This window comes from Sturnira hondurensis, unplaced genomic scaffold, assembly GCF_014824575.4.
Source record: "Sturnira hondurensis isolate 20B ecotype Veracruz unplaced genomic scaffold, ASM1482457v3 Scaffold0010128, whole genome shotgun sequence".
Taxonomy (NCBI): domain Eukaryota; kingdom Metazoa; phylum Chordata; class Mammalia; order Chiroptera; family Phyllostomidae; genus Sturnira; species Sturnira hondurensis.
In genome coordinates, this window is record NW_028082759.1 from 33,507,796 (window position 1) to 33,533,853 (window position 26,058).

The 26,058-nt window shown below is 45.2% G+C and overlaps 1 protein-coding gene across 1 annotated transcript; it reads left to right on the forward strand.

The window, feature by feature from the left end:
* Positions 1-1,408: 1,408 nt before the first annotated feature.
* VXN (vexin) lies at positions 1,409-24,896 on the forward strand. Its single transcript, XM_037058654.1, has 6 exons — positions 1,409-1,574; positions 6,674-6,729; positions 14,495-14,645; positions 19,219-19,280; positions 21,764-21,858; positions 23,562-24,896. The coding sequence occupies exons 1-6, from the start codon at positions 1,508-1,510 to the stop codon at positions 23,743-23,745; spliced, it is 615 nt and encodes a 204-aa protein (XP_036914549.1). The 5' UTR covers positions 1,409-1,507; the 3' UTR covers positions 23,746-24,896.
* Positions 24,897-26,058: the final 1,162 nt, after the last annotated feature.

The window sequence follows — 26,058 nt, forward strand, 5'->3', positions numbered from 1 at the left end:
TTTTACTCTGGATCTGCATGCAGGCCTCAGGCCCCTTTCAGACCAACAGTTCATTTATTTCTACTGGTTTGCCCTCGCTGTCACCCGCATTGGCCCTGACAGCCACCCCAGCTTATTCAGAGTTAATGCCTTCCCTGTGGCCCCAGACCAAGGCCCAATGTCTGTTTTCAGGTGGCAGCTGTTTGTGTTGGGTGTCCACCATGGTTCAATCAAATGTGGCCAAAGGGACAAATTCAAGTAGAACAAACATGGCTTCCCAAAGCCAGACTCTGTGGCTGGGTGCAGTTCTCAGAGGTGTGGGTACAATACTGACAACTACCTCCTGAGTAAATGCCCCAAGTTTACCTACTATAGAAATGTCAATGAACACCAAGTCCGAGTCTAGGAGTTTATGGCTCAAGTTCTCCCAGGTTCAAAGTAGGGAGGATGGCTATGGAGATAAAGAATGGAGTATAATAGTGGTTAAGCATATTGGCTTTGGAACCAAGTTAGGGATTAAATACTATTTCTGCCATGAACTAGATATTTTAATCTTGGACAAGTTACTCAATCTTTTCACATGTTAGTTTTCTTACCTATACGATGGTAAAAAAAAAAAGTCTTATTGAGTAATTATAGACATTAAATGAGATTAACACATCAGGCTTCCTAGCTTTTAGCAAGCATTTCACAAATGCCAACTCTCATTATTAATATTATATTGTCATCATTATCAATATGAAGTAAATGTGTGATGGTATAATGGAAAGCAATGCATTTGACATAATATATCCATGTTTCAATTGTACCTTATTTTTCTGTCTAATAGACACAATATACAGGGTGAAATACAACCATCCTGTGACTGTGCACCTTGGGTGTCGGGCACTGCTCGTTCCCACACCCTGCAGGCACCTGAAGGGCTGTGCAAAGAGACGCTAAGCACACGTCTCTCTAGAAATGTCAGCCTTGTCATGCAGTGGCATAAGGCAAAAACGCTGTGGAGAAACAGTCTTTTTGTTTAAAATAGAAATTGTGAAGGAAGCCAAATTAATACATGACAAGTTATTGAATATCCGGTTCTTCTAGAGGGGGAAAAAGAAATGAAAGGGGGAATTGCTGGTACCAAAAATCATGTTTCCTTTTCGGTGAAATTCTCTATCCAAGCTTGGCGCTAACTGAGTAGGCGATTTCACTTCATCACTTCACAAAAGACTTCCAAATTCACTGCGGCAGACATGGCAAAATAAAAATGTTAAATACATCCTGGCTGGGAGGGGACTGAAGCCTCCACGCTCAATCAAAGGTTTGCAATAATAGGATTCATAAAAAAAAAAAAGACAGATGGGATTAGAAAATGTTGCAGTGAAGGCTCTGGAATGAGATGAGCTCACAGCACCAGCCAGCCTGTCTTTTGTGGACCTGCACAATGATCCCCGAGCCAGACTGGATCAGGAAACCTCGCGACTAGGGGTTCAGAGAGAGGCCTCTGGTTCCCGGGCACTTCAGGAGAGAGAAGGCTGAAACGATGCATCAGATTTACAGCTGCAGCGATGAAAATATAGAAGTTTTCACCACCGTGATTCCTTCCAAGGGTGAGTAAATAGTCCTTGACTGTTCCTTTAACGTGGCACCTTATGCTGGAGGGTAAGGACAGTCACGTGGTGTTTTACTATGGTTTTCCCTCAGGTCTCTGAGCTCTGACCGCTTCTCTGTTTTGATATTTGTTGTGGTTTCTGAAAAGGAGGCACATTGATAAACATTAGTCATTGAGAAGCAATCCACCAAGGGGGAAATAAGGGCAACTAAATATTCCTATTCCATTTAGTTCAATACTGCAACCCAAATGCTGAATGAAAGTGACAGCAAGCCATTGTTGGAGGAAATAGATGAAAACAAAATTCCCCAGCAACTAGATGAAAGCATCCCTTCCAGTGAGCAAGCAGGTTCTGAAATGAGAACCAGCTGTCTCGAAACTCTGATTTCTAACTGTGCAGTGAAATACAAGGAGAAATACTCCCCACTGCGACCCAAAGTCCAATAAAGTGGTCAAGTAATGCTCTAGCCCAGGCTGGCCTCTACCCAGGCCCCAGGGGCACACTCCCAAACTTAACTTGGAACTAATAAGACCAAAAAGTGTGGACTTTGCCCATCCTTGTGTACAAAGCAAATGGTGTCAAGTCTAGGGAAGGGCTTCAGGTGAGAGCTCAGAGGACAGCAGGTCTCTGGCGACTGGACAGTTTCCTTGTCTCCTCCAGAGCTCAGCCTTCTGTCCTACAGCCTCTGTTCTTTCTGTCACTCCACCCCCTGTTGTGCTGGGAGAGTCCAGGACTCTGACTCAACCGGATCTCATTGTCAGACTGGAATGAAGCAGGCTGGGTGTCTGCTAGTGTCGTGAGCCTCTATTCAAACAATTCCTCTCTTCTACCCAGGCCAGCCTCCAAAAGGGTCATTGCTGGAGGGGGTGGGAGTGTGGGGGAGAGACACCCTGGTCACAGTGAGAGGGCCAGCAGAACATCAACTAAGCTTTAGACATCTATGCCTGATAGCCAGAGAGAAAAAAGAGCAAGGAATCTGCCTAGCCCCTACGTGCAATAGTGGGAACTCTGACTGGAGACTCTGAAATGTACCTAGAAAGTCAAGGCAGTCCTGACCCTCTGCCCCAGCTGCTCTGCTTCTTTCTTAGACACAGATGCTCAACAGTGGCATTGAAACTATGACAGTGAAAGTGAAAAGAACCTGTGTCCTTGTGGGTGGCGGGGGGCGGGGGGGCTGCGTAACAAACATGTGGTGTCACCATACTGTGGAATACTCCACTGTAGTCGCCAGCAATGGACTAGATCCGCATGTGTGGACATAGATCTCCAAATATAACACTGAGTGAGAAAAAAAGAAGGCTGAAAAATTACATATGCATGATAACAATGCTTAATTTTGGAAATAGAAAACAATGCTACATATTGTTTATGGATGCATATTTTGAGAAAAGTATGAAAAGATTGGCTGGAAAGATGCAGACATAATTGGTGATCTTAGTAGTCCTGGGGAGGGAAGGAAATAGAATTAGGGAAGACAAAGAGAGGACCTAAACTTGCCCTCCAATTTTTTATTACTTTTATATGAGTAGGAAACAAATTGGAAGCAAATATGAAAATGTTAAAATATGTCTATTTTCAGCCCTGGCTGGTGTAGCTCAGTGGATTGAGCATGGGCCTTTGAAGCAAAGGGTTGCTGGTTCAATTCCCAGTCAGGGCACATGCCTGGGTTGCAGGCCTGGTCCCCAGTAGGGGACATGTGAGAGGAAATCACACAGTGATGTTTCTCTCCCACTCTTTCTCCTTCCCTTCCCCTCTCTCTAAAAATAAATAAGTAAATAAATATTTAAAATATGTCTATTTTCTATCATTTTTCCCATTTAAAAAATTTAAGGGAGAAAGAAATCAAAGTCAAATGGCTTTTTTTAAAAAAATGCAATTCAGCAGCAGTGTCACACTTCACCTGAATAAAATAATTCCAGAGAGGGCTTTTGACTCCATGTGCTTAGCATGGTGGTCAAGAGACTGCTGCTGCTTCCGCACTGAGTGACCTTGGACAGGCTACTTACCCTCCCTGGGCCTGAGATTTCATTTTTGTAAAAGGGAAAACTAGAACTTACCTCCCAGGGTAACATATGTAAAGCATCTAGCATAGTACCTGGCCTGTAATAAGCACCATTAAACGAATCACTTAGTGATTTCTATTTTTATCCCATATTTATAACAATGAATATGTTTGATCCAAGATAGATATTTAATCCATATTCCTTTTTTGCCATTTTTATTTGCGGCCATCTCATGGTGTTAAGCCAAGTAGTCATCGATACTCAGGCACATTTCACTGCTCAGGAAGTTGTTCTCTAGGAAAAGAGTGTTTGCAGTTTATATTAGGCCAGAAATGGGAGGAGTCTGCCTCTTCCTTCTTTTTGTTTTGCCCCATCTTGCTTCTCCAAAGCCATCAGGCTGAGGGCCCTCAATGAGGGAAGCCTGTGCCAGCTTGTCTCAGGTCCCCACTTATGAGAGAGATTGGAAACCATTATGTCCTCACATTTTTTTTAACTGCAGGAATATAGGTTGGTTTGATTTTATATAACAAGGGTTATAGTCCTGCCTACTGTTTAGCCATGTTTATTCGATGGGCAATGACCAGAACATTTTCAGAGCAACAAGCTCAGCCATATGGGCAACGTGGCCTAGTGGCTAAGTAAATAGGCCTTGTTTCACCATCAACTGTATGACCCTAACCCTCGGTATCCCCATCTATAAAATGAGGAGTATTTACCTTGCAGAGTTGCTGTGCGGCATGACTAAGATAAGGCAAATAAGCCATCCACCTAGTAAGCTTAGTGGGAAACATTTATTACTGTTGTATTGCATTCCTCTTCCCAAGATACTTGTATTGGGTTCAAACTAATAGCTATATATTTTTTAGCTGAGCCATCTGAATATCTCACAAAAATGTGGCCATAGTAAATGTTATGGTGTTTCTTAAGTATTTTAAAGGCATAGGACATAGATTAAGTCTGTAACTTAGGACGATTGTGTATTTTTTACTTTCTAGAGAAAGAGAAACCTAAGAGAAAGATTTCATGAACACAATTTATGGTAAATACAAAAGATCAAAACTGTGGTTTTACCAAGAATTTATACCAGCAGCTATTTCCTGAGACACAGGAGAGTGGGTTTGATTCTGGGGTGAATAGTACCACAGTGTTCAAAATCATCTACTTGGGGATAAACAGTGATGGGGAGGGGTTAGTGAGGGGAGAGAAAATAGAGAACCCCAAAAGAGAAATTCTAATGGGATGCTACAGTCTTTAGAAATTACCACCTATTCCTTCCACCATTCCTCATGTTACAGAGAAAGGGAAAAATCATAATGACCACTATTAACTCCTGGGAACTTACTCTTCACCAGGTGATGGGCCAAGGGCTTTATACAAATCAGTTCAGTTAAACCTTACCATGGCCCTCTGAGGTAAGTGCTGTTATTGCCCCTAACTTATAGATGAAGAAGGTGAGACTGAGAGAGGATGAGTAATTTGCTCAAGTTACATAACTGGCAAGTGGTCAAGTTCAGATTCACACCTACGTGAAAGGACTGGGGAGCCAAGCCTGCTAACCTGGACCAGTGGTGTTGTGGTCGCTCTGAGAAGATAACAACTCAGCGCTCACCAGATCACAGATCTGACAGGTGACAAGGAGTCTTTCCTGTGCGTTCTAGGCAGGGCAGTGACAGGTTGGGATTTCAGTTCCAAGAAAATCGTTCTAACAGCAGTGTGGGAAAGAGTGCCAGGGTCTCTCCATTTCAACAAAAGGCACACTTTTTCCAACCAAGTGCTTTTTTATAGTTAATTGATTTTGAAGCTTTGTATGTGTGTGGTAAAATATACAAGATATAGAATTTATCACATAACCACATTAAGTATACAGTTCGGCAGCGTTAAGAAAACTCAGACTGTAGTGCATCCGTCACCACTCTCCATTTCTGGAGCCTTTCCCCCTCATTCCTCACAGAAACCCCGCACCCATTAAACCAGTGATTTTCAGCCTTCTTTCATCTCATAGCACACATAAACTATTAGAATTCTGTGGCCAAAAAGATATATTTTTTGCCAATCTGATAAAGTGCATATAATTTTGATTGATTTATAATAATAATAGTAATTAACTACCCATTTTGCTCCAAAGTGACTTTTTAAAAATCAGGTACCTATACTTTTATATAAGGATTTTTGTTACCAAGAATTAACCAATCAAACACAACCTTATTATGTGACGTCTAAGAAGATGCAACTTTATTATACGACCTATATATTTACGGTTCAAGACAGGACAGTCACAGTGGATGGCTATTGTTGTGTTGGTTGTTGTCAGTGACCCTGACTAGATAGTCAGGTATTGCATGTTTTAAAATTTTGCCCTGGCTAGTGTGGCTCAGTGGATTGAGTGCTGGCCTGCAAATCAAAGAGTCGTTGGTTCAATTCCTGGTCTAGACACATGCCTGGGTTGCAGACCAGGTCCCAAGTAGGTGAGGTGCACCCAATGTGTGGGTGCACAAGAGGCAACCACACATTGATGTTTATCTCCCGCTCTTTCTCCCTTCCTTCCCCTCTGTCTAAATAAATAAAATTGTTTAAAAAAATTCTTGCAGCACCCTGGTTGAAAATCTCTGCATTAAACAACAACTCCCTATTTCTTCTTTCCCAGCCCCTGATAACTTCTACTTTCTGTCTTTATGAATTTGACTACTCTAGGTATTTCATTCAAGTGGTCTCATACAATATTTGTCCTTTTGTGTGTGGCTTACTTCACTTAGCTTAATATCTTTAATTTTTCATGCATCCTGTATCAGATTTCCATTCCTCCTTGAGAATGAATAATATTCCATTGAATGCATAGAATATATGTCATCCATCAACCATTGACGGACATTTGAGTCGTTTCCACCTTCTGGCTATTGTGAATATGCTGCTGTGTACTTTGGTGATCTCAACCAAGTAATATCTAAAACTGCAAGTGCACCCTGCCTCTTTTTCCCTTTTCCCCTCCTCTGTGCCCCAGCCCCACTCTAGGTTCAAAGCCTCTCAGTTTTGTTGCTGTAGCTATGTCAGCCTCATGGGTGTTCTCTAAAACTATTCCTTTGTCTCTCTTTGCAGTGTCCAGTCCAGCCAGAAGAAGGGTCAAAAGCTCTCAACACCTCTTGACTAAGAATGTAAGGAAACTTTAGTTTTGATCTCTTTATTGACTTTCATTTTTAAAAAAGCAATGTCTAGCTTTTTTCTCTTTAAATTTTTATGTATTGATTTGAGAGAGAGGGGGAAGGGAAACATCAATTTGTTTTTCCACTTACCAGTATTTATGTATTCATTGGTTAATTCTTGTATGTGCCCTGACTGGGGGTTGAACCCACAACCTTAATATATTGAGGTGATGCTGTAACCAACTGAGCTACCCAGCCAGGGCACGCACGCGCTCTCTCTCTCTCTCTCTCTCCCTCTCCCTCCCTCCCTCCCTCTCTCCCTCTAGCTCTCCCTCTCTCTCTCTCACTCTCCTGCTTTCAATAGAACCACAAAGGTTTTCTATAACTCATGTTGTTGCTGCACTCTCCCTCCTCTATTTAACCAAAATAACTGACAAAATGGCAGCACCCGACTCTGAATCAGACCCCTCTATATTTATCTATAGAAGATATCTATAATATCTTCTGCCATATTTCCCAGACACATAGAGTAAACCTTGTTTTATGTGTATTTTCTTTCTTATTTAAACAGAGTCCACAATGTGGGCATAGCATCCCTGACCTAAGTATTCTCCTATTGTTGGCCTTTGCAATGTTCTGTTTTTTCATCATTATAAATAGCAGTACAATGAGTTTATCTGTACAAAATACTATTTTTTATTAATTCCTTGATACAGAGGCCTCAAAGCAGAATTAACAAGTAAAAGGATAAGAATAGTTTCATCTACACATGCAGCCATCCATCCATCAAATATTTACATTCCTATTATGTGTAAGAGACACTGAGCTAGATGGGGAGAAACACAGTAGTTTTTAAAACTAGTTTCTGCTTACAGTTTTGGCACATGTGACCAGGAATTCTGAGCAATTGCTGCCACGTGTTTTCACTCACCTCCAACCTACCAACCTACCTGGCTTTCGTCTTTTTGCTACTTTAATAAATCACATGCATTACCATAAAATTAGTCTGCATGTCTTTAGGGCGCTGTCAATGTCTCAGTTTACTTACAGATTTCTTTATATAAAAGCTGTCAATACAATTTTGTACTTGAATTTAAAAGATTTATTTTAACTGCTAATTGTTTCCTCTCAGTTATACTGGAGTTTCTATTTCAATCACAATTTTTTCATAGAGCAGCATTTTGATTTTCCAAGTATCTCAATTTTTAAAAATATATTCTCCATTAAAATGGAGAATATTCACCATTAAAATATATTCTCCATTAAAATATTTCTAAGGACAATATTTAAGTGTCTTCAGAAAGAGGTGGGGTTTTAGTCATTGTTTTTATGCACATTTATTACTTTTTTAATATCCAAAGCACTATGTGCTCATTATGAAATCTGAAACATGATGAAGATATATCATATAGGTATTAATAAACCCTGAGAAGCTGTGGAACACAGTAGGTAGGTGTGTAGACTTAGAGTTGAGACGCCTGGGCTTAAACTCCAGTACCATCCATTTCTAGCTCTCTGACCTCGGGCAAGTTGCCCAGCCATTCTGGGACTCTACTTCCTCAGCATTAAAATGGGGATAAAAAGTACAAGAACCATTGGGCCCTGGCTGGTGTGGCTCAGTGGATTGTGTGCCAGCCGGCAAACCAAAGGATCACGGGTGCAATCCCAGTCAGAGCACATGCCTGGGTGTGGGCCAGCCAGGTCCCCAGTAGGGGGCGCGCGAGAGACAATCACACATTGATGTTTCTCTCCCCCTCTTTTTTCCTCTCTTCCCCTCTTTCTAAAAATAAATGAATAAAATCTTTAAAACAAAAAGAACCATTGGAAGGAGCAAATGATCTGATACCTGTGAAGTACTATATCCTAAACCTGACATATGCTGAGCATTCAATAAACACTGGTATTTTTAAGTGAAAATTCCCTATATACTAATAATTATACTATGTTGCCAAATAACATACTATTTTGCAACTTTGTTTTTTTACTAATCCCATTCTTTATAAAGGCTGCATAGTATGCCATTATATGGATGTACCATAATTTTTACCCAAACCAAATCTGAAGTTTTCTTAATTATTTAACCAAATTGTTGATAAGTGGAGTTCCCCATTTTTCTACTAAAACAATGCCAAGAGAACTATACTTGAATATAATTTTTATACTCTTATGCAAATATTTTAAGGATACATTCATAGATAAGAAATTTCTGTGTTATCAAATCAGCTCCTTAAATTTGCACATTTGTACGTCAATTAACTCTCAGTTGAAAAAACAACAGGCCCTGGCTGGTGTGGCTCAGTGGATTTAGAATCCTTAAGAGGTCACCAGTTCAATTCCCAATCAGGGCACATGCCTGGGTTGCAGGCCAGGTCCCCAGTAGGGGGCACTTGAGAGACAACCACACATTGATGTTTCTCTCCCCCTCTTTTTTCCTCCCTTCCCCTCTCTCTAAAAATAAATAAATAAAATCTTTAAAAAAAAACAGAAAATGCTCAAAGATATGAATATTGGAAAAATAATGTAGCCATTGCCAAATTGTAAACAACTGCATTTTAAAAGTAGCTTTACCAGCACACCTGAGCCAATACTGTATGGGAACAGTGTTGATAATCTTCAACAATCCAACAGGTGAAAGTATCTTAGTGTTTTAATTTGTATTTCTTTAATACCATTCCTCTACTTTTTATAGATTTTATATTTTTTACTCTGGGTTCTTTACTCATGTCTTTTGCCTATTTTTGTCAGTTGTATATCTTTTTAAAATAATTTCTGCAAATATTTTATATATTAAGAATGAAAAGGAATGTCAATGGATGGAAAATTTCCTTGTTGTAGGGCAAGAAAATTACTTCGTTGTCATGGCCCCTGAAAACCTAAGCCTACACTCTAGTAGAAAAGTGCTCCTGACTTTTAAGGAGCAGTGGATATTACAAAAAATGGTAAGGGAAGCAGTTGTTTGCAGGTAAGTTAGAGTTTAAGAAAAGCTTCATAACAGATGTTTCAGTCAAGGCCTTGAGTTTGGCATTACCTTGGATTTGAAAGAGCCACAGATCATTCACGAGTCAGCGACAATCCAAGGGAGTTAGGAATATTTAGTTCTCAACCAAGTTCTTGCCTTGGATTTCTAAACTTAAACACTGTTCCTGTCTGAATTACATCTTATAGCAATATCTCCTGGCTTTATAAGGACAGAACAATGGTCACGAAAACTTTTAAAATGGAAACTAAATCCCTGTACTTTCTAGGGTCCTGGGGAAGAAAATTCTTGGGGGATTTAGAACCTATACAAAGGAGACAATGCTCAGTGGTGGAGGTGAAGCCCCGTGAAATAAGACACGCAGAGCACAGCCTCCTGCGATACCCAGTCGACTTCAGCCAGGCACTGTGGAACCACGCTCTCAGGTTTCCTGGGGGTGGACATTTCTGAGAAAGACTGCTACATTTATGGTTTATGGATTCCCCTCTCTAAAACACTTTTTACTCAGAGACAAAAATAACTCAAGTATATGAATACATATAAAATTGCTTTTGATTTAAAAAAAGAAGCAGCAGCTCTGGCTGGGTTCTCAGTTGGTTGGAGCATCACCCCATACACCAAAACGTTGCTGGTTCGATCCCTCATTGGGCTGCGTATGGGATGCAGCCAATCAATGATGTTTCTCTCTCACATTGATGTTTCTCTCTCATTCTCTCTCTCTCTTACTCTTTCCCTCTTTCTTCCTTCCTCTTTCCCTCTCTCCCTTCCTCCCTCTCTCCCTTTCCCTTCCTCTCTCTCTAAAATCAATAAACATATCCTCAGGTGAGGATTTTTTAAAAATCAGAAGGTAGGATCTTGTCTTCAAATATGCAATCATCTCCCAGGTGAGACAGCTTCATGATGCCCTCTGGCCTTTGAGCTGTCTGAACTTCTGATTTCCCCTCACAGCCTGTCTCATCCTCTGCTTATAAAACTCAGCCCCAACTGTACAGAACATTCAAATTAGAAAAGACAGAAAAGATCTCTCAGTCCACCTCAGCTGGGGAAAGTGAGTCCCAAAGAAGAGAGAGTTGTTGCTAATCTCGTTTCCTCATCCCACTGGCTCTCGACTTCCCTTGAGTTCCCGAGAAAATGATTCATATTTTGCAACTGTTCTAATGGATGAATATTTATGACTTTCTTTGTCCTGAAAGTGTTATTTGTGTCCAGTATCAGTCCTTTGGCTACTATGTGGATGTCAGATTCCTTCCTTTACCAATATTTCTTTCCTTTCTGCCTCAGCCTTAGTGTCACAGTTTCCCCTCTCTCTGGACTCGTCCTAAGTCCCATTTTTTTCTGTCTGAACTCAGGGCACAGCTACATATTGTTCCGTCTCTAGGCAGTCTTTCCTCCCCCACCTTGGATTCTCAGGCAGTTTTATTGCCATGCTGGTCAACCTGATGCCACCTGCATTGTGAGCAGCTGAAAGGAATGAACTGACGTGAAGGTGTGAGTCAGTGGAGGTCCTGCCACTGGCATTCATAAACAGCAGGGCCATGAGCAGGAAAGATGGAGAAATGAGATTGCAACTGTCACATTCTCCTCAGAGTTCAACCTTGCAGGGGAGAGATTTGTCTGGTGATCTGCTGATTTTTCAAAAGACACTGAGCAATCAACTGCCCTGGAAGATTCTTCTCTGGATGTAGGTACTTCTGTAGTTCTGACAAAGAGCACTCAGGAGTCATAAAACCACAGTTCCTGTCCTGGCTCTTCCCCTTCCAGCTCTGTGACCTTGAAAGTGCATGGCTTCTCTTGGCCACAGTTTTCCTGCGTGGACAGTTAGGGAGTTGAGCTAGAACAATTCTCATCAGCCCTAAGTCGTGATGATTCTTCATCACCTACGTCTCACCTGCCTTTCGAACTCCCTGTTAATATACCCAACCCCCCTGCTACCAGCTCCCCACCTTCCCATGTGCTCAGGGTGCTAAAGAGCCTACTCTAAGGCTGGTTTGTTCTAAGACCACCACCAGCAGCAAGACCAGAAGACAAACAAGGCTGTCAGGAGGCCACATCCATCTTGAGTCTTTCCTACTCAACCTGGAGATTCATATTCTGAAGGAGGGCCCTTAGGTCACATAGTCCATGTGTCCAGGGGAGTGGGACTCTGAACTATTATTACTCCAGAAAATTCCAGTGTTCTGGGCAACATCATGGCAGAGCTCAATGCTAAAAGGAAGGGAAGGAGGAGAGCCAAGGAGAGTGTGTGCAGGTTGATGAGTGCCAGATCACCCACTGCTGTGCCCCACAGACCCAATGGGCTGGCGTCCGGTCGGAGTGGAGCCCACCCTGCCCCGCTCCTGCACTGAAGACCCGCTGAAAGCAGGAACAGCACCTTCTGCAGTGCCCGGAGAGGAACAATGGCGGGGACTAATAACGAGGACTAATCCCGAAGGTTCCTAAATCATCAGCTTTCTCCAAAGGCACAGAATGAATAAGTCTGGATCCTAAAATGGGCCTGACAGGAGTTCATTTCCTTCCCCAGATAAGACCAACTTTGGGATGTATTAATTTTCTAAGCAAAGAACTGCTAGTGGCAAACTGAGGCAAAGAGTGACAGCTGCCCTTGTGGTATTTTCCTCTGGGGGATACGTGAACCGCTCTCAGACGCTAGAGATAAACACAAGGGGGGCAAAATAGCTTTGCAGTTGTCAGTATGTGAAACACAGAGTTTATTCTAATGTGCTTATTTATTCACTTGTATTTTTCCACTCAAACAACAATAACCCTACTTTTCCACACCCCTACCTGTGGATGAACTACAAGAGTGAGAGTGAGCTGTGCTACTAAAACCCCTACTAAGAACAGGCACTGGCTGTGCCCCAGGACAGCGATGGCGGGCAAGGGTGTCTGCTTCCCACAGAACCACAACGTGTTCAAACTCTGGCCTGAACTCAGGTCTGCCTGAACCCAAACCAGTCTCTTCATCAATGACAATCTCATAGGAGAGAAAGAAAGTGTTGTTGTTGTTGTTTTAAAGATTTTATTTATTTATTTTTAGAGGGGAAGGGAAGGAGAGAGGGAGAGAAATATCAATGTATGGTTGCCTCTCATGCGTCCCCTGCTGGGAACTGGCCTGCAACCCAGGCATGTGCCCGGACTGGGAATCCAACCACAATACTCTGGTTCGCAGTCCCACGCTCAATCCACTGAGCTACACCAGCCAGGGCAGAAAGTGTTGTTTTAATTTATTTAATTTTTAATGTCATTCATCTTTTCATGCATTGGCCCTTCATATATTTATTATCAATTGCCAGATCATGTTTTTGCTCCATTTTTCTATATTCTTCTTCTTTATTGATTTGTAAGAGCTCTATGTTCATAGGGATAACTGCCCTTTGTAAGTAACAAATGTTATATTAAACCATATTGTAGTGTTTGAAGTTTGGCGGGCGGGGGGGGCATTGTTTTTAAACATGCATCTTTGATCTGTCTGGTATTCATTTTGGTATGAGACATGTGGACAGGGATCCATTTGCCCCAGTGGCTTGACGTTTATTCTAACAATATCTGTTAGAGCTTTGATTTCCCCTACTCAATTGGAATATCACGCTATTGTGATACTTAAAGCTTTAATCTTTTTTGCTTCACATCCTCCACAAGTAACACTATTTGTATGTGTGGACAGTTGAGGGGGTTCCGTTGAAAGCTAGTCTGCAGAGCTGAGACAGGTCCCCCATGTGCCCAGGATCTGGCTCAGAACACGTCCTCACAGGGTGTCTGCGGAAGGAAGGAAAGGAACAAATGCATCAGTGAATGCAAATCTCAGAGTGGCTGCTGTGTCGTATGGGAGGCTCCAACCAGCTTCAAAGGAGTAAGAAGTCTAGAATGAATGACTCCAGTGTCCAGGATAAGAATAAGAATATGCAGGATAGGAGCCCAAAACTGCTAAGTTTCCTTTTGTCCCTCTAGGTAATAAGATATTTGTCTCAAGATTTTACATTTCAACTTTCAATGATTTAAGTATTTTGTTATAATTTTTCAGGTCAGTTTTGGTGGGCCCTGACAAAAGGGGTATTTCCCCATCGTGTACTTGCAAAAACACCTATTCGGCAAGTGGTCGTCACAGTCAGCGACCTAGCATTCGGCACTGTGCTCTGGTTCGCCAGGATTTCCTCCGACAGAACCACGCGTAGGGACATTCACCCCCAGCTCCACCGACACAGGCGCTCCGTGACGCAGAGGAGACTCGAGCGTTCCAGAGCTGTGCCTGCTCCCTCTTGCCAGTAGCTTCTTTTTAAAAAAAAAAAAAAAATCTGTGAATCAAGCTTGGGCCCCAAGTGCTCTCCCTAACTCTTACCTTTGCTTGCTCCTCTTCCCCCAAAAAGCCATTCTCACCAGGAACAAGGATGCCCACCTAGCTGCCAAGACTGTAAGACCCCAAATTCCAGGACTATCCTCATTTCAAATAACCTGTCCTGTTGACAAACCATGTCAGGCCAGGACGCGGACGACCAGCCCTGATGTTTGGACTGATGGGCCAGGCTCCTGACTCCGTGACGGGGCTGCTGGTGAGGGACCCCGGAGCTCTCATTTTCCTGTACCATGGCACCACATATGTTCTGAAGTTCCCAAAACAGCTGTTTCTGGCCAATTTACCCAAGTTTTTTCACCGTTTCTAGCATTCAGTGAAGTAAGGAGGACTCCAAAATATGCTTGTCGGTACACTGTCCGTCAGCAAAAGCTGCAGTCCTGGCCTGGGCCCCGGATCCCTGCATGTGATTTGGGTGAGAGGTTGACTGTCCTTTCTCCTCCTCCCGGCAGGTGGTGATCGAGTCGGACCTGTACTCTTCCCGGCCCCTGGAGCTGCTGCCGCACCGCAGTGACCGCCAGGACAGCGAGGGCCGCAGGTCTGGCCGGCTGCAGAGCCCGTGGCAGCAGGGACTCCACCCTGCCAAGACCCCCGCCAGACCAGGTATGTGTGCCCTGGCCTGACCCCTGTTCCCGGTACCTCTCTGGGAGACAATGACTCACTTAGAGCAGCCACCACAGTGTCTGCATCCTGGCCTGTGTCTTATCCGACTTCATCGCGGTCCTCCCTAGTGTCCTTGGTCACTGTGGCATGGGGACTACTCACTTCCACCGCGCATGCTGTCCCCGCCCTCAGTGCACGGGCTCTCAGACCCTATCTACAGCATCCCCACAACGCCTTCTACCTGTAAAACTGGCTTCTGGTGTGTGTAGTCAGCAAAGATGCTTCCATCTACCATCTTGCCCACAGGAAGCCCTGCTGAATTCAGGAGGAGATGAAAGTCACTATGTTTCAGGGGAAAGAAACCCCGTATAGTCATGACCCATAAAGCAGAAAAAGCCTACGTCATTTATTCTATAGGCAGTGTGTGTGAAATTATACAGACTCTCTACGAACTACCATCTTAAAATCTCCCCATCTTAAATTTAAATGACTTAGGCTAGTTCAACACTCTATAAAAAGAATTTTGTGACAAATTTGTTTCAAAGGCAGCAAACAGTATGGTTTTACCTTTTACACTATGTTTATAAATGGCTCCCACCTCAAGCAATCCAACATGCGTCTCCCTCTAGCTCGCTGAAGTCCGTGATGGTAGTTTGCCTTTAATTGCTGGTTTAGGTTATGTCTGTTATGCCCACAGCCTAAAATTATTCATATTTTCTCTCCAAAAATACACAATGGAATGTCTGGGATATCCTTTGCAAAGCCTTGGCGTGTCAACAATTTTGTATGTTATAAAAACTGAAACAGAACTCCATTGAGTATGTCCCTTCATCCACTGTTCTTCTCTAAAGTTTCTTTGACCACTGACCCCCTGATCCTGTTTTTATGACCCTACTAGAAGAATGCATAAAGCAATCTACATTCTCTAGTTAGGTGATTACACATATACATATGTATGTAGAATGAAAGCATTGGGAAAACCACAATCTGCCTTGCAAATTAAGAGGAGACAAATTTTTCTCTATGTCTATATATAGGTGAGTGGGTGGGTGCATGTGTGTGTGTGAAAGGAGAAAAAGAGAATATCTTCACTACAAAATCATAAAGTAAATTTAGAGCCATGTTTCTCAAAGTTAAATGTACAAAAGCATCACCTGAAATCTTGTTATACAGATTCCAGTTCAGTAAGACCGAGGACGGCCCCCCATTTTGTTTCTAATAAGCTCCCAGATGAAGCTGAGGATGTTGGTCCGAGGACAACAAATTGATTGGCAAGGATTTACAGATGATCTAATGGGTGGTTCTCAAAGTGGGGTCCTCAGAGCAGCAGAATCGCCTGGGCACTTGCTAGAACTGCAAATATTGGACCCCACCTGAGATTTAGTGAATCAGAAATGCTGGGGTGGGACATGCCATCTGTGTTTTAATACCCCCCAACTTATCCCAATGCTCATAGAAGGTAGAGAACCACTGATTTATTGCACCACCCCTGCCAATTTACAGAAGAGGAAACTGAAACCATGGAAACTGTGAATTACCCAAGGTCGCACTGCTCGTTAGCAACAAAACTGAGATTAAACCTCAGATCTCCCAATTTCCTAGTTAACACCTCTTCCCCACAGAGAATAATGTCTCCCCAACTGTGTCATTTTAGGGGACACTTTCCTTCCTTTCTAAGTAGCTAATAGGAGCTTGAACTGACCAAGTCAGTCTTTTATTCTCAACGAGAACAGTAAGTTATGAAATGGAGAGAATCTGCCCAACATGTGACAGTCAGGTCATGCAAGGAATGTGCTAGACAGGTTTAAAAGAAAAAGAAAAAAGAAAAGATTGAGCTGGGCATTGATTCAACCGTCAGCTCCTGGAATCTGATAGATTCTAGAGGAGGTGGGAGAGAGGGTGGGTTTCTGAAGCGGAGCCAGACCCAAGGCTCTCCACAGGAAGGCTTGGCACCAGCCATCGGCAGGCATCGTCTTCCATCCTCCTGTCAGAGGATGTGTGTCTTCGGGGACCTCATATCTGGGGACTTGTTTCTTTTCTGGGCTCCTGGATGTTGTAGCCTCCTCCTGTGGGAGAAAGATTCTCCNAATCTGATAGATTCTAGAGGAGGTGGGAGAGAGGGTGGGTTTCTGAAGCGGAGCCGGACCCAGGGCTCTCCACAGGAAGGCTTGGCACCAGCCATCGGCAGGCATCGTCTTCCATCCTCCTGTCAGAGGATGTGTGTCTTCGGGGACCTCATATCTGGGGACTTGTTTCTTTTCTGGGTTCCTGGATGTTGTAGCCTCCTCCTGTGGGAGAAAGATTCTCCAAAGAATCTTGGAAATTGTGGAGACTCTGAAGGCAGAGGCCCAGCTGAGAAATGCTCTCAACAGAGCAGGTGAACCTCAGGTACCTGGAAGGGAGAAACCCCACCTCCTGGGCCTGGGAGAACTGGTCACTAGTGGAACCTCTTCATCAAGATGTCCTCAGGCACCTCAGAATCAACTTTTTCAAATGGAGCTCATCGTCCTCATTCAGACCTCTCTCCCTTTCTCAGTTGGGGCTGCTACCCAACTTCCCTGCAAGCCACAGGTGTTTCCCTCTATATGCCTTCCCTCCCCACCCCCCACCCTGCCCACCACTTCACACACTGAACACTGCAGTATCCACTCCTGGACACGTCTCACTCCTCCCTCTTGGAACCTCTCTCAGGGCTGCCTGGACTGGGTGACCCTTCACCATCCCTCGTGTGTAGCAGCCAACCCTGGCCCTCAGCCACCAGTCCCGCTCCCTCCATGAGGCTACCAGAAGGGTCCTTCTAAGGCCAAAATCTGCCTCTGCCATTCTTCTTCTTTAAACACTGTCATCGCCACCTGTGAATCACTTGTGCCATGACCAAGGTCCCCCAGGACCTGTCCTCTGCTGATGTCTCCAGGACCACCTCCTATGACACTCCTGTCCCTGCTAGTCCATGCACAGAGTGACCCTGAGCTGCTGTGCAATCCTGTGACGTCTCCCTTACACAACATTTCCCTGGACCTTCGCCGACACTCCTCTCTCTGCAGACTGCCCTCTCCGGGTCTGTCCACCTGGCAAACTCCCCCCAGACTGGGCTAGGGTCCCCAGGTCTAGCCTCTCCAGCCCTGCAAGACCAGAGTGGACTGTCCGCTGTCTTCACTGAAATTGTTATGTCTTATTAAAGCCTCAGGACTCTCATCTAGAACTTGGGGACTATGATGACAACTACCTGTTGGGTAGTTGTGGTGAGGATCACGTCAGATAATGCGTGTGTTTCACACTCAGCACAGTGCCTAACACAGTAAATACTCTAAAATACGAGCTGCTATATTATTTTTGCCAGGGCACTGAACATCACTGTTTGATGTTGGCAGTCTTGCGACTTTGTCTAATTGCCGTGGAGATGTTTTCCTGAGGGCGAGGGTGCTTTACTTCTATATGCTCAAGTGTGATAGGACGGGGCTGGTCCTGGAATGTCTGTCCCAGGGGAGGATGACATTGAAAGCCACCTCCCCCTACCCTCACCCTTCCACCTGGTGCCAGCTGCCTCAGCTCAGCACCTGGATTCTCAGAAGCTGCAGGCTTCAGAGTAGAAATGACTCAGAAGTAGGTCAGGCCCTGGGAGTAAAGCCATAGCAAGAAGGTTCTCAGGAACCTCTCGGGTAGCCAATGTTCAATGTTCAGGACTCTGCAATTACTCCACATTAGGATCCAGTGCTTCCTACCACAGGCAGAACTTCTCTGCTCATTTTCACAGAGGGGTGTCCAGGAGCACAAAGGTAAATAATTGATCTGAGCCCTAAAGATTTCATTCCTGATAACCTCTGTGATGTGGCACCTTAGGGAGAAAGGCAATGCTGAGGCCACATTCTCTGAGCACCTACTTATTAGGCCTTAGGTCTTGCCCCCTGGACGAGTGCCAGGGGTGGCAGGTGACCCCCTCAGCAGTCACCCTGCTGCCCGATCCTACTGCTTGATTCTGCTGCTTGGTATAAGGCCATTAGAAATTCCCAACTTGCCGTGGAAAGAATGAAATCTTACCTTTTATGACAGCATGGATGAACCTAGCGGGTATAATGCTAAGTGAAATAAGTCAGACAGAGACAAACACCATATGATTTCACTTATATGTCGAATTTAAAGAACAAAATAAACAAATGAATTAGAAACAGAACAGACTGACAGTTGTCAGAGGGGAGGGGCTTTGGAGGACTGGGTGAAAAAGATGGCGGAATTAAGAAATACAAATTGGTGGTTACGGAAAATCACAGGATGTAAAGCGCAGCAAGAAGGATATAGCTGATAGTATTGTGATAACTTCGTATGGGGCCAGGTGGGGACTTGAAACACTGGGGGGACCACTCGATAAAGTATATGGTGTTTTAACCACTATGTTGTACACCTGAAACTAACACAGAATAACATTGAATATACGCTGTCATTTAAAGATAAAAAGATACATCAAAGGTAGTTTTTTAAAAAGTCAGAAATAAATCCCTGGCTTTGAAAATCGATGCAGACCCGAGGGAGGCAGAACAGGGGCACTGAGCAGTGTGTCCTCCACTCGCCTCTGCAGGGGGGATTGCGGAGCCCAAGCCGTCACACCTGTGTGGGAGCCGAGCCTATGGAAAGTCTCTGGTGAGTACATAAGCCTGGGGTGCTGTGTCTGCTGCGCCCAGTCTGTGCCACGACAAGAGCCTGAGTGTCCTTCAGGCCACTTCTGAGGCTTCTTGCTCTTATCGCCCGTTACCTTGCGGCACACCACGGATGGCTGCTGTCTTTCTTGCCAGATTCAGCTCTTAGGCAAACAGAAGAAGGTGTTACTTAGCAGACATCTCAAACATGGGGGCAAAGAAGTGTTTTATGCCTGGCCCCTGTCCAGTGGAAATTCCCCGACCAATTCCCAAAGGCAGTTGCAGGAGGAAAGAGATGGAAAGGGTCAAGAGCATTGTGAAAACATGAAGAGCCATTCATCTCAGGGTGGGACATGTCTGGAAGGCATCTGCTCCAGCTCAGGTTCTCTGGGAGCCGACTTGAGATTTGGGGTGTGGGATTAGAGATGGGCAGTAGGAATTGGTACCTGAGACATTGCCACACAGGCCTGACCCCTCCTGGTGAGAGCTCTGGGGCGAGTGTTGCCCACCTGGGTTGTCCCCAGTTGGAGCCAAATGGCCAGGTCTTTGTTCCCTCCTCACCCTGTCATGGCGTGTGGAGTGCCCCAGGAGGAATATTGTTACCTCGGGCAATGTGGCCCTTCTGCAGCTGAGACAGACCTGCAGAAGCTGCGAGCCGTCTGTTGCCTGTCCTTCCCTGAAGGGGGATCATTGGGTGGCGTATGTCCAGGTCTAGCTCAGTGTCTCTTTGAGAAATATCATCTCCTGCATCTGCTTCTGAGCATGAACTTGGACACCCCCTAATTAGCACAGCAGGGGTGGGGTCGCAGCTGGAGGTGAGGTTGGCTTGGGCTCCCTGTGTTCAGTGAGCCTCAGCCCTCATGGTGCATGGATTGTGCCTGTGAGAACACAGAGAGATCCTACAGATTGTCTGGCTCAGCCCCTTGTCCTTACAGAACAAACTGTACAGAGTTGTGAGCACTTTGTGCCTGGTCTGAGCAGGAAATCCAACCTAACTATCTTATCTAAGTCATCCCTACCCTAGGAAATCCACACAGTGGGAAAGGATGGGACAAGTGACCCTTTCCCCTGGGCCTGAGACAGTGGGGCTGGGGTGTTGCAGCTCATCAGAGGCTGGAGAACAATTCAGAGCTCGCACAGCTAGGTCTGATTCAACACTGAGATACATGGAAGGACGTCAGACTCCAGTGGTGGGGAAGAAGGTGGGTGGTGTAGGTTTCTCCTACTGTTGGCATGATGGGAAGGGAGAGCTCCCAAGAGACCACAAGGTGGCACAGTAACTCTGTGCATGACCTCTGGCCAGTTCAGGAGAGAGGGCAGAGGTGAACCATGCTGTCCACCTGGAATTTCTCAGTAATTCCAGAAACATGGTGACCTTAAATCTTCAGTGGGCCTTGGGGTGGAGGAACAAAGCAAAGCATATCCATTGTCAGGGCAGCCTCTGGACCCGGCCCAGGTTAGACCATCAGTTAATTTTCACTTCAGAACATGTTTCTTGCATGCTTACCACCTTCATTAGCAAAGCTGAGGGGGACCACCAAAGGGTAAGTCCTGGGCCCTGCCACGTACTGAGCAACCTTTCTGGGGACTAGAAAAATGGACAAACATACAAAACAAGTAGAGAACCATAAAAAGACAGAATTGATGGGTGCTAAAACATGTCACAGGCAGGCAGTGTTGTGGGGATGTAAGGACAGAAAGAAATCAATTTGGGTCACCAGCCTGAGGGGAGGCTTCCCGGAGGAAGTGGGCTTGAAGGGCAGGCAGCAACAAGGCGCAATCCAGAGAGGGAAAGAAAAGCCTAGAGAAGATGTGGAACTGGGCATGAGCATTGAGAAAGGCAGGCGTGGCCCTGCTGGGACTGTGACTGCTGGTACCCATGGGGGTGACAGAAGGCAGAGCTACATAGATAGCTGGAGTTGGCTTGGGGGGTGGGGCTTGAAGAGCAGGATGCAGAGGTGACCTCCGTCTGCCCCTCAGTGGGGAGGCCCCCCAAATCCAGGAGAAGCCTGTGGTAGGGCACGTGGCAAGGAGGCCCCAGGTGACCTGCTGAAGGCTGCAGCAAAGGCAGGAGAGAGGATGACAGAAATTGAGGCAGGGTTTCAAAATAAGAACCTGCACGATTTGACAACAAAGGAGGCACAGGCAATGGGGGTGTGAGGGGGACAAAATTGCTCAGGTGAGACTGAGCTGCTCTCTGTCAAGTTTCTTCTCTAAGAACAATGCCAGTACTAGCAGCACCTAGGAACTTGTGAGGAATGCATGTTCCCAGGCCCACATCAGACCTACTGAATCAACACCTAGGTGGGTGCAGCATGGCGCTAACAAGCCCCCCGGGGGAGTCTGATGCCCACCCAAGTGCAAGGACCATTGCCCTGGGTTGATGGTGGTTCAGCTTAGCCATCCCCCTTTCAAATGGCTCCAGTCGTACCAGAGTTGGGACCACGGCTACATCCTCACATTCTCTTCCCCTTCCTCACAACCCAGATTCCCCCGGTGGCCCGGATCTCGGTGAAGGCCCCCGTAACTGTCCTGGAGGCAGCAGCCACAGGCCCAGAGAACAGAGCTGTTCTGACAAGAGGGTAAGTGCTGTGCCTCCAACCCACTGCCTGCAGGGTGCCCCACCTGCTCCGGGTGGAGCGGCAGAAGAATAACAGGTGGCCTGGTTGACAGGCTCTCGAGATGCTCACACAAAATCCGTGCCAGCTGCAAATCCCCCCTAATGAGGGCGACCCTCCTGGGTGACTGTTTCCCTGGGATGAAGCGGAAGCCTTTCTTGATGGCTTCCACTTCATTAACACCACTCTTTAGGCCGGAGAACTGTCACTTGGAAGATTTTCAGTTAATTAGATCAGTGTAATCAGAGTCCACATGCAGAGCTTCCCACAGGCATGCTGAGGTCAGAAATGCCTCCTGAATGAGGTTCAGGGCCCCTGCCCAAAGGTAAAGACACATGTGAGATACAAAGGTTTCAAACCAAATGTATCAACCCCACGTTACAATTTCCTCTGATCCGGAGCCAGCTGCTAGGTTGCAGGAGTGGGTAATCCCCCCACCGCCCCCTCACTGCCTTCAGTGGCGCACTGGGAAGGTGGCGGGCAGTCATCTTGAATTCAGTTCGCCTTGGCCATTTATGTTTCCCCCATCGTCCTCCATGCTGCAGGCAGCAGTCAGGTGGTACTGCTTGCCCAGTGCACCACCGCCTTGCTATGACTTCAGGCAAGTTATTCAGACCTCCATGTCCTCATCTATTTAAAACAAACGAACAAACAAACAAGACATGGAGATGAATGGGATAATGTGTGAAGAGCTTAGCAAAAACCGTTGCTGTCATTTTTCAAGAAACTTACAGTCCAGTGGTTGGAAAGATACACACTGGAGACCAAGTTAGAGGCAGGTATGTGAGGGACCACTGGGTGGCGCATACCTGGAACTCTGTGGGAATGGGAGGAGAAACAGACCAGTGCAAAGCCCTTCTAGACAAAAGAAAGCCATCCAGAAAGAATTGTGGAAGCTAAGTTACTCCACATATTGGGACCTAATGGGAAAAAAACTAAGAAAATTGTTTGGATCATATTAAGTTCTAGTAGCAAGTTGTTCTCAGCAGCATGACTTGGGGGAACTGCTAGAGCAGGCCCACAGAAAGTCACTGTGCCTCAGCAGAGGCTGGCCTTACCAGCCCACACAGCTGCATTGCCAGGGCTTCCAAATGGATCCTTTCTCTCTAAGCTCAGACATTCTCATTTCATTTTGTCCCTGGACCCTGACTGCTGACAAGTAAGGCCTTTTCTCTTCTGGAGAGAAAGTGAGGAGAAAAGGGAACATTTATGGAGGCCTACATTGTGCCAGATGCTTTATTTTCTCATTTTTTCTCCTCCCCAAAGCCCCATTTTGCACAGGAGGAAACTGAGGCTGGTGGAGGTTAAGCCCCTCACCTGAGGTCACACAGTAAGCAGAGAGCAGGATTCCACCCCTGGGCTCATGCTCTTTCCATAGCCAGGGCTTTGGGACATCCACCCTCCCCAGCAAGATTGTCAGAGCAGAAGTGGGAGGGGATGGAAAGTGGAACTTGGGACAAGAACTTCAGGTCCACAAACCAGTGTGCCCAAGGCCATCTCCTTCCCTCGCCTTTTTCGGGGATCTCCCAGGCGGAGTCATTCTTGCCTGCATCCCAGTGGTGAGCCTCCCTCCTGGTCACAGGAAGTGTGAGCATGGGAGGAATATAAAGCAAAAGCCTGGCTCAGTGAAGTGAGTACTCTCCCCCCACACCCTGGCCTTTCTTTAGATCCAGACATCTCAGGAAGGTGGCTGAAGAGTACCCAACCCTCCCCCAGGGAGCAGAAGCCTCCCTGCCGCTGACAGGGAGCGTGTCGTGCGGCGTCCCCAGCATCCTCCGGAAAATGTGGACGAGGCACAAGAAGAAGTCTGAATACGTGGGAGCTACCAACAGCGCCTTCGAGGCTGACTAAAGGCGACCTTCCCCAGGTGCCTTGCATTGGCCAAAATTAGCTGCATGGGAAGAAAGCTGGGCTGGAACGGGGCCACACTTACCTCCGAGAGCAGCTGGTCTGAACATGTACATCACCCTCCCTGACTACCGGATCACCTGGCTAACGACTCATGAAAGGAACTTCCCTGGAAAGCCAAAGAAAATTGTTGTTTCTCAGAATCGCTAAAACCCCTGGTCTGAAAGTGACTTTGGGAGGTCATAAGATTATGTTCCTATTGTTAAGCAAAACCACACCAAAATAAAATTTCCCCAGCCCATTTTCAAGACTCCCAAGGAAGGAAGCAGGGGATTCTTTCCTTTTCCTTGTGAGCACTTCTCCTATGTGTGATTCCAGGTATAAATGTAGGAGCTTGATGTTCGAGACACTTGTAAACACAACAGTTCTCACTACTCCGTTGTCACCCTGACTGCATTTTTAGGGGTATGATTTTCAACGACAAAGCACTAGGTACTGACTTAGTTTGCAAATATCAGCTTGAGAGTGATGTCAAGGTGGGTTTGGATGATCATTTGGCATGACTGCATGAATTTTCTATTCTTTATGTGCCATTTTTTCATAGAAAAATACGATTAAAAGTTAAATGTTGAATGCTAATGTTTTCTGAAATGGCATTGTCTAGTGGAATTAGTAATACTTTAGTATAATGATTTCAACTTTTGAAAATGCTTTCCTATCCATTAACTCCTCTCTGCACAGTTGTTCCCAGTCTCCAGGTGGGGAGGCCTTCACAGGTTGTGTGACTACACATCAAACAGTGGGCCTAGGCACCAGCTCCTCCACTTCCCCCCAGACTCGTTGCTTTGCTTACCCTCGCGACTGACCTGAGGAAGGCTTGGAGTAGTAGGAGTGTGTCTCTGGGAGCAATCTTTGAAGGGAAGAATGTCTAAAGCTGGAACAATAAGTGATTTGAATGAAATACATTATTGTGCATTAGGTTAAACCAGAAGAAACTGTCCTGTTTGTAGGTCAAAGCCAACTGATGATCAGTTGCATATAGTTCCACCTAAGGTGTCATACTATGCTTTCCTTCTTTTAATGGGAATGTCACTATCAACTTCGTCTTCAACATCAGTAGCCTTAAAGGTAATATGATTATGTTAGCTATCACTTATGAAACGCCTCCTGCGTCTGGGCATGAGCACTTTATGTACATTGTCCCAGTCTTTCTAACAGCGCTGAGTTAGGTGGCGTTACCCATTTAATAGGTACCATTTAAAGCGGTTAAATGATTAGTCTGAAGGCACCTAACCATATGGGTGTCAGGCTTCAATGCCTGTGTTATATCTACTCGCTCAAACAGAGTAGTTCAGAACACAGAGAAGGACCGAGGTTAGTAAATGACTTTGATCTCCGATGTTAACCACCGTTGATGGCCTGAGGCTGCATGGAGTTCTGTGTGGAGATGGAATCCGAGATGAAGGAGTGCGGGCATCAGTTAGTATTACTTGCCCGTGGAGGGGCTCAGGGACCTATGCCTTGTATATTGTCGTCTGTGGTTTCAAGTCTTCCCCGAGAAGCTTAAGTTATCTCAACTAATTCAGAGGCTTAAATTAATCCAACTCACTTAACAAAACCTGACGCTCCCTGGTGAAATTTAAGACTTGGTTGGAAATTGCCATGCCTTAGTACAAAGAAGAATTTGGGCACATTACTGGTTTTGGACTCACCTGCTATTTGTATGCTGCTGCTCTGTGACCACATGTTCCTTTTTGCTAAGTTATCTGTTTCCTTATCTCCATGTGAACTGAAAGAAAGAATGTGAGGGGTGCTTAAGACGCTTCGACTTCTGCCTTTCACCTCGCTGATCTCTGCTCTGCAACTGCTGTTTTAGATGTTGCACACTCGGTCCTTGCATCTGAATATGATTTGGAGATTAGGGTATCAAGAGCTCTTTCAGTGAGGGCCTAGTCTCAAAGGACTAATAATCTTACTGGGTAGATAATGGAGCCAGGAACAAAGTTAGAGAGCAAACAGGGGATTTATGCTGGACCTATCAATCCGAGCATCCTAAGACTATTATTTTAACTGATTTAACTTATAACTGATGGCCTCTGTTTGTATGTGGTAGCTGGAGATTTCTGTAAGATGGAATTAGCTTATTTATTTTTAATTTAAATATCTCACGGTGAAGTGTTTACCTTGTATAAAACATTTTCATTGGCTAATTCAAATAAAAATAAAATATGCTTTGTCTGTGATGTTAATAAACCACAAGAGTTTGCCTGAGACTCCCCCACTGAGTGAGAAAGAAGACTTTCATGGTGGACGGAG

Bases quoted from the DNA above. Each gene is read 5' to 3' on its own strand.
- VXN (XM_037058654.1), top strand. From the start codon at position 1,508: ATGCATCAGATTTACAGCTGCAGCGATGAAAATATAGAAGTTTTCACC. The intron at 1,575-6,673 runs GTGAGTAAATAG...CTCTCTTTGCAG, and splicing joins CACCGTGATTCCTTCCAAGG to TGTCCAGTCCAGCCAGAAGA. The intron at 19,281-21,763 runs GTGAGTACATAA...CTCACAACCCAG, and splicing joins GAGCCTATGGAAAGTCTCTG to ATTCCCCCGGTGGCCCGGAT.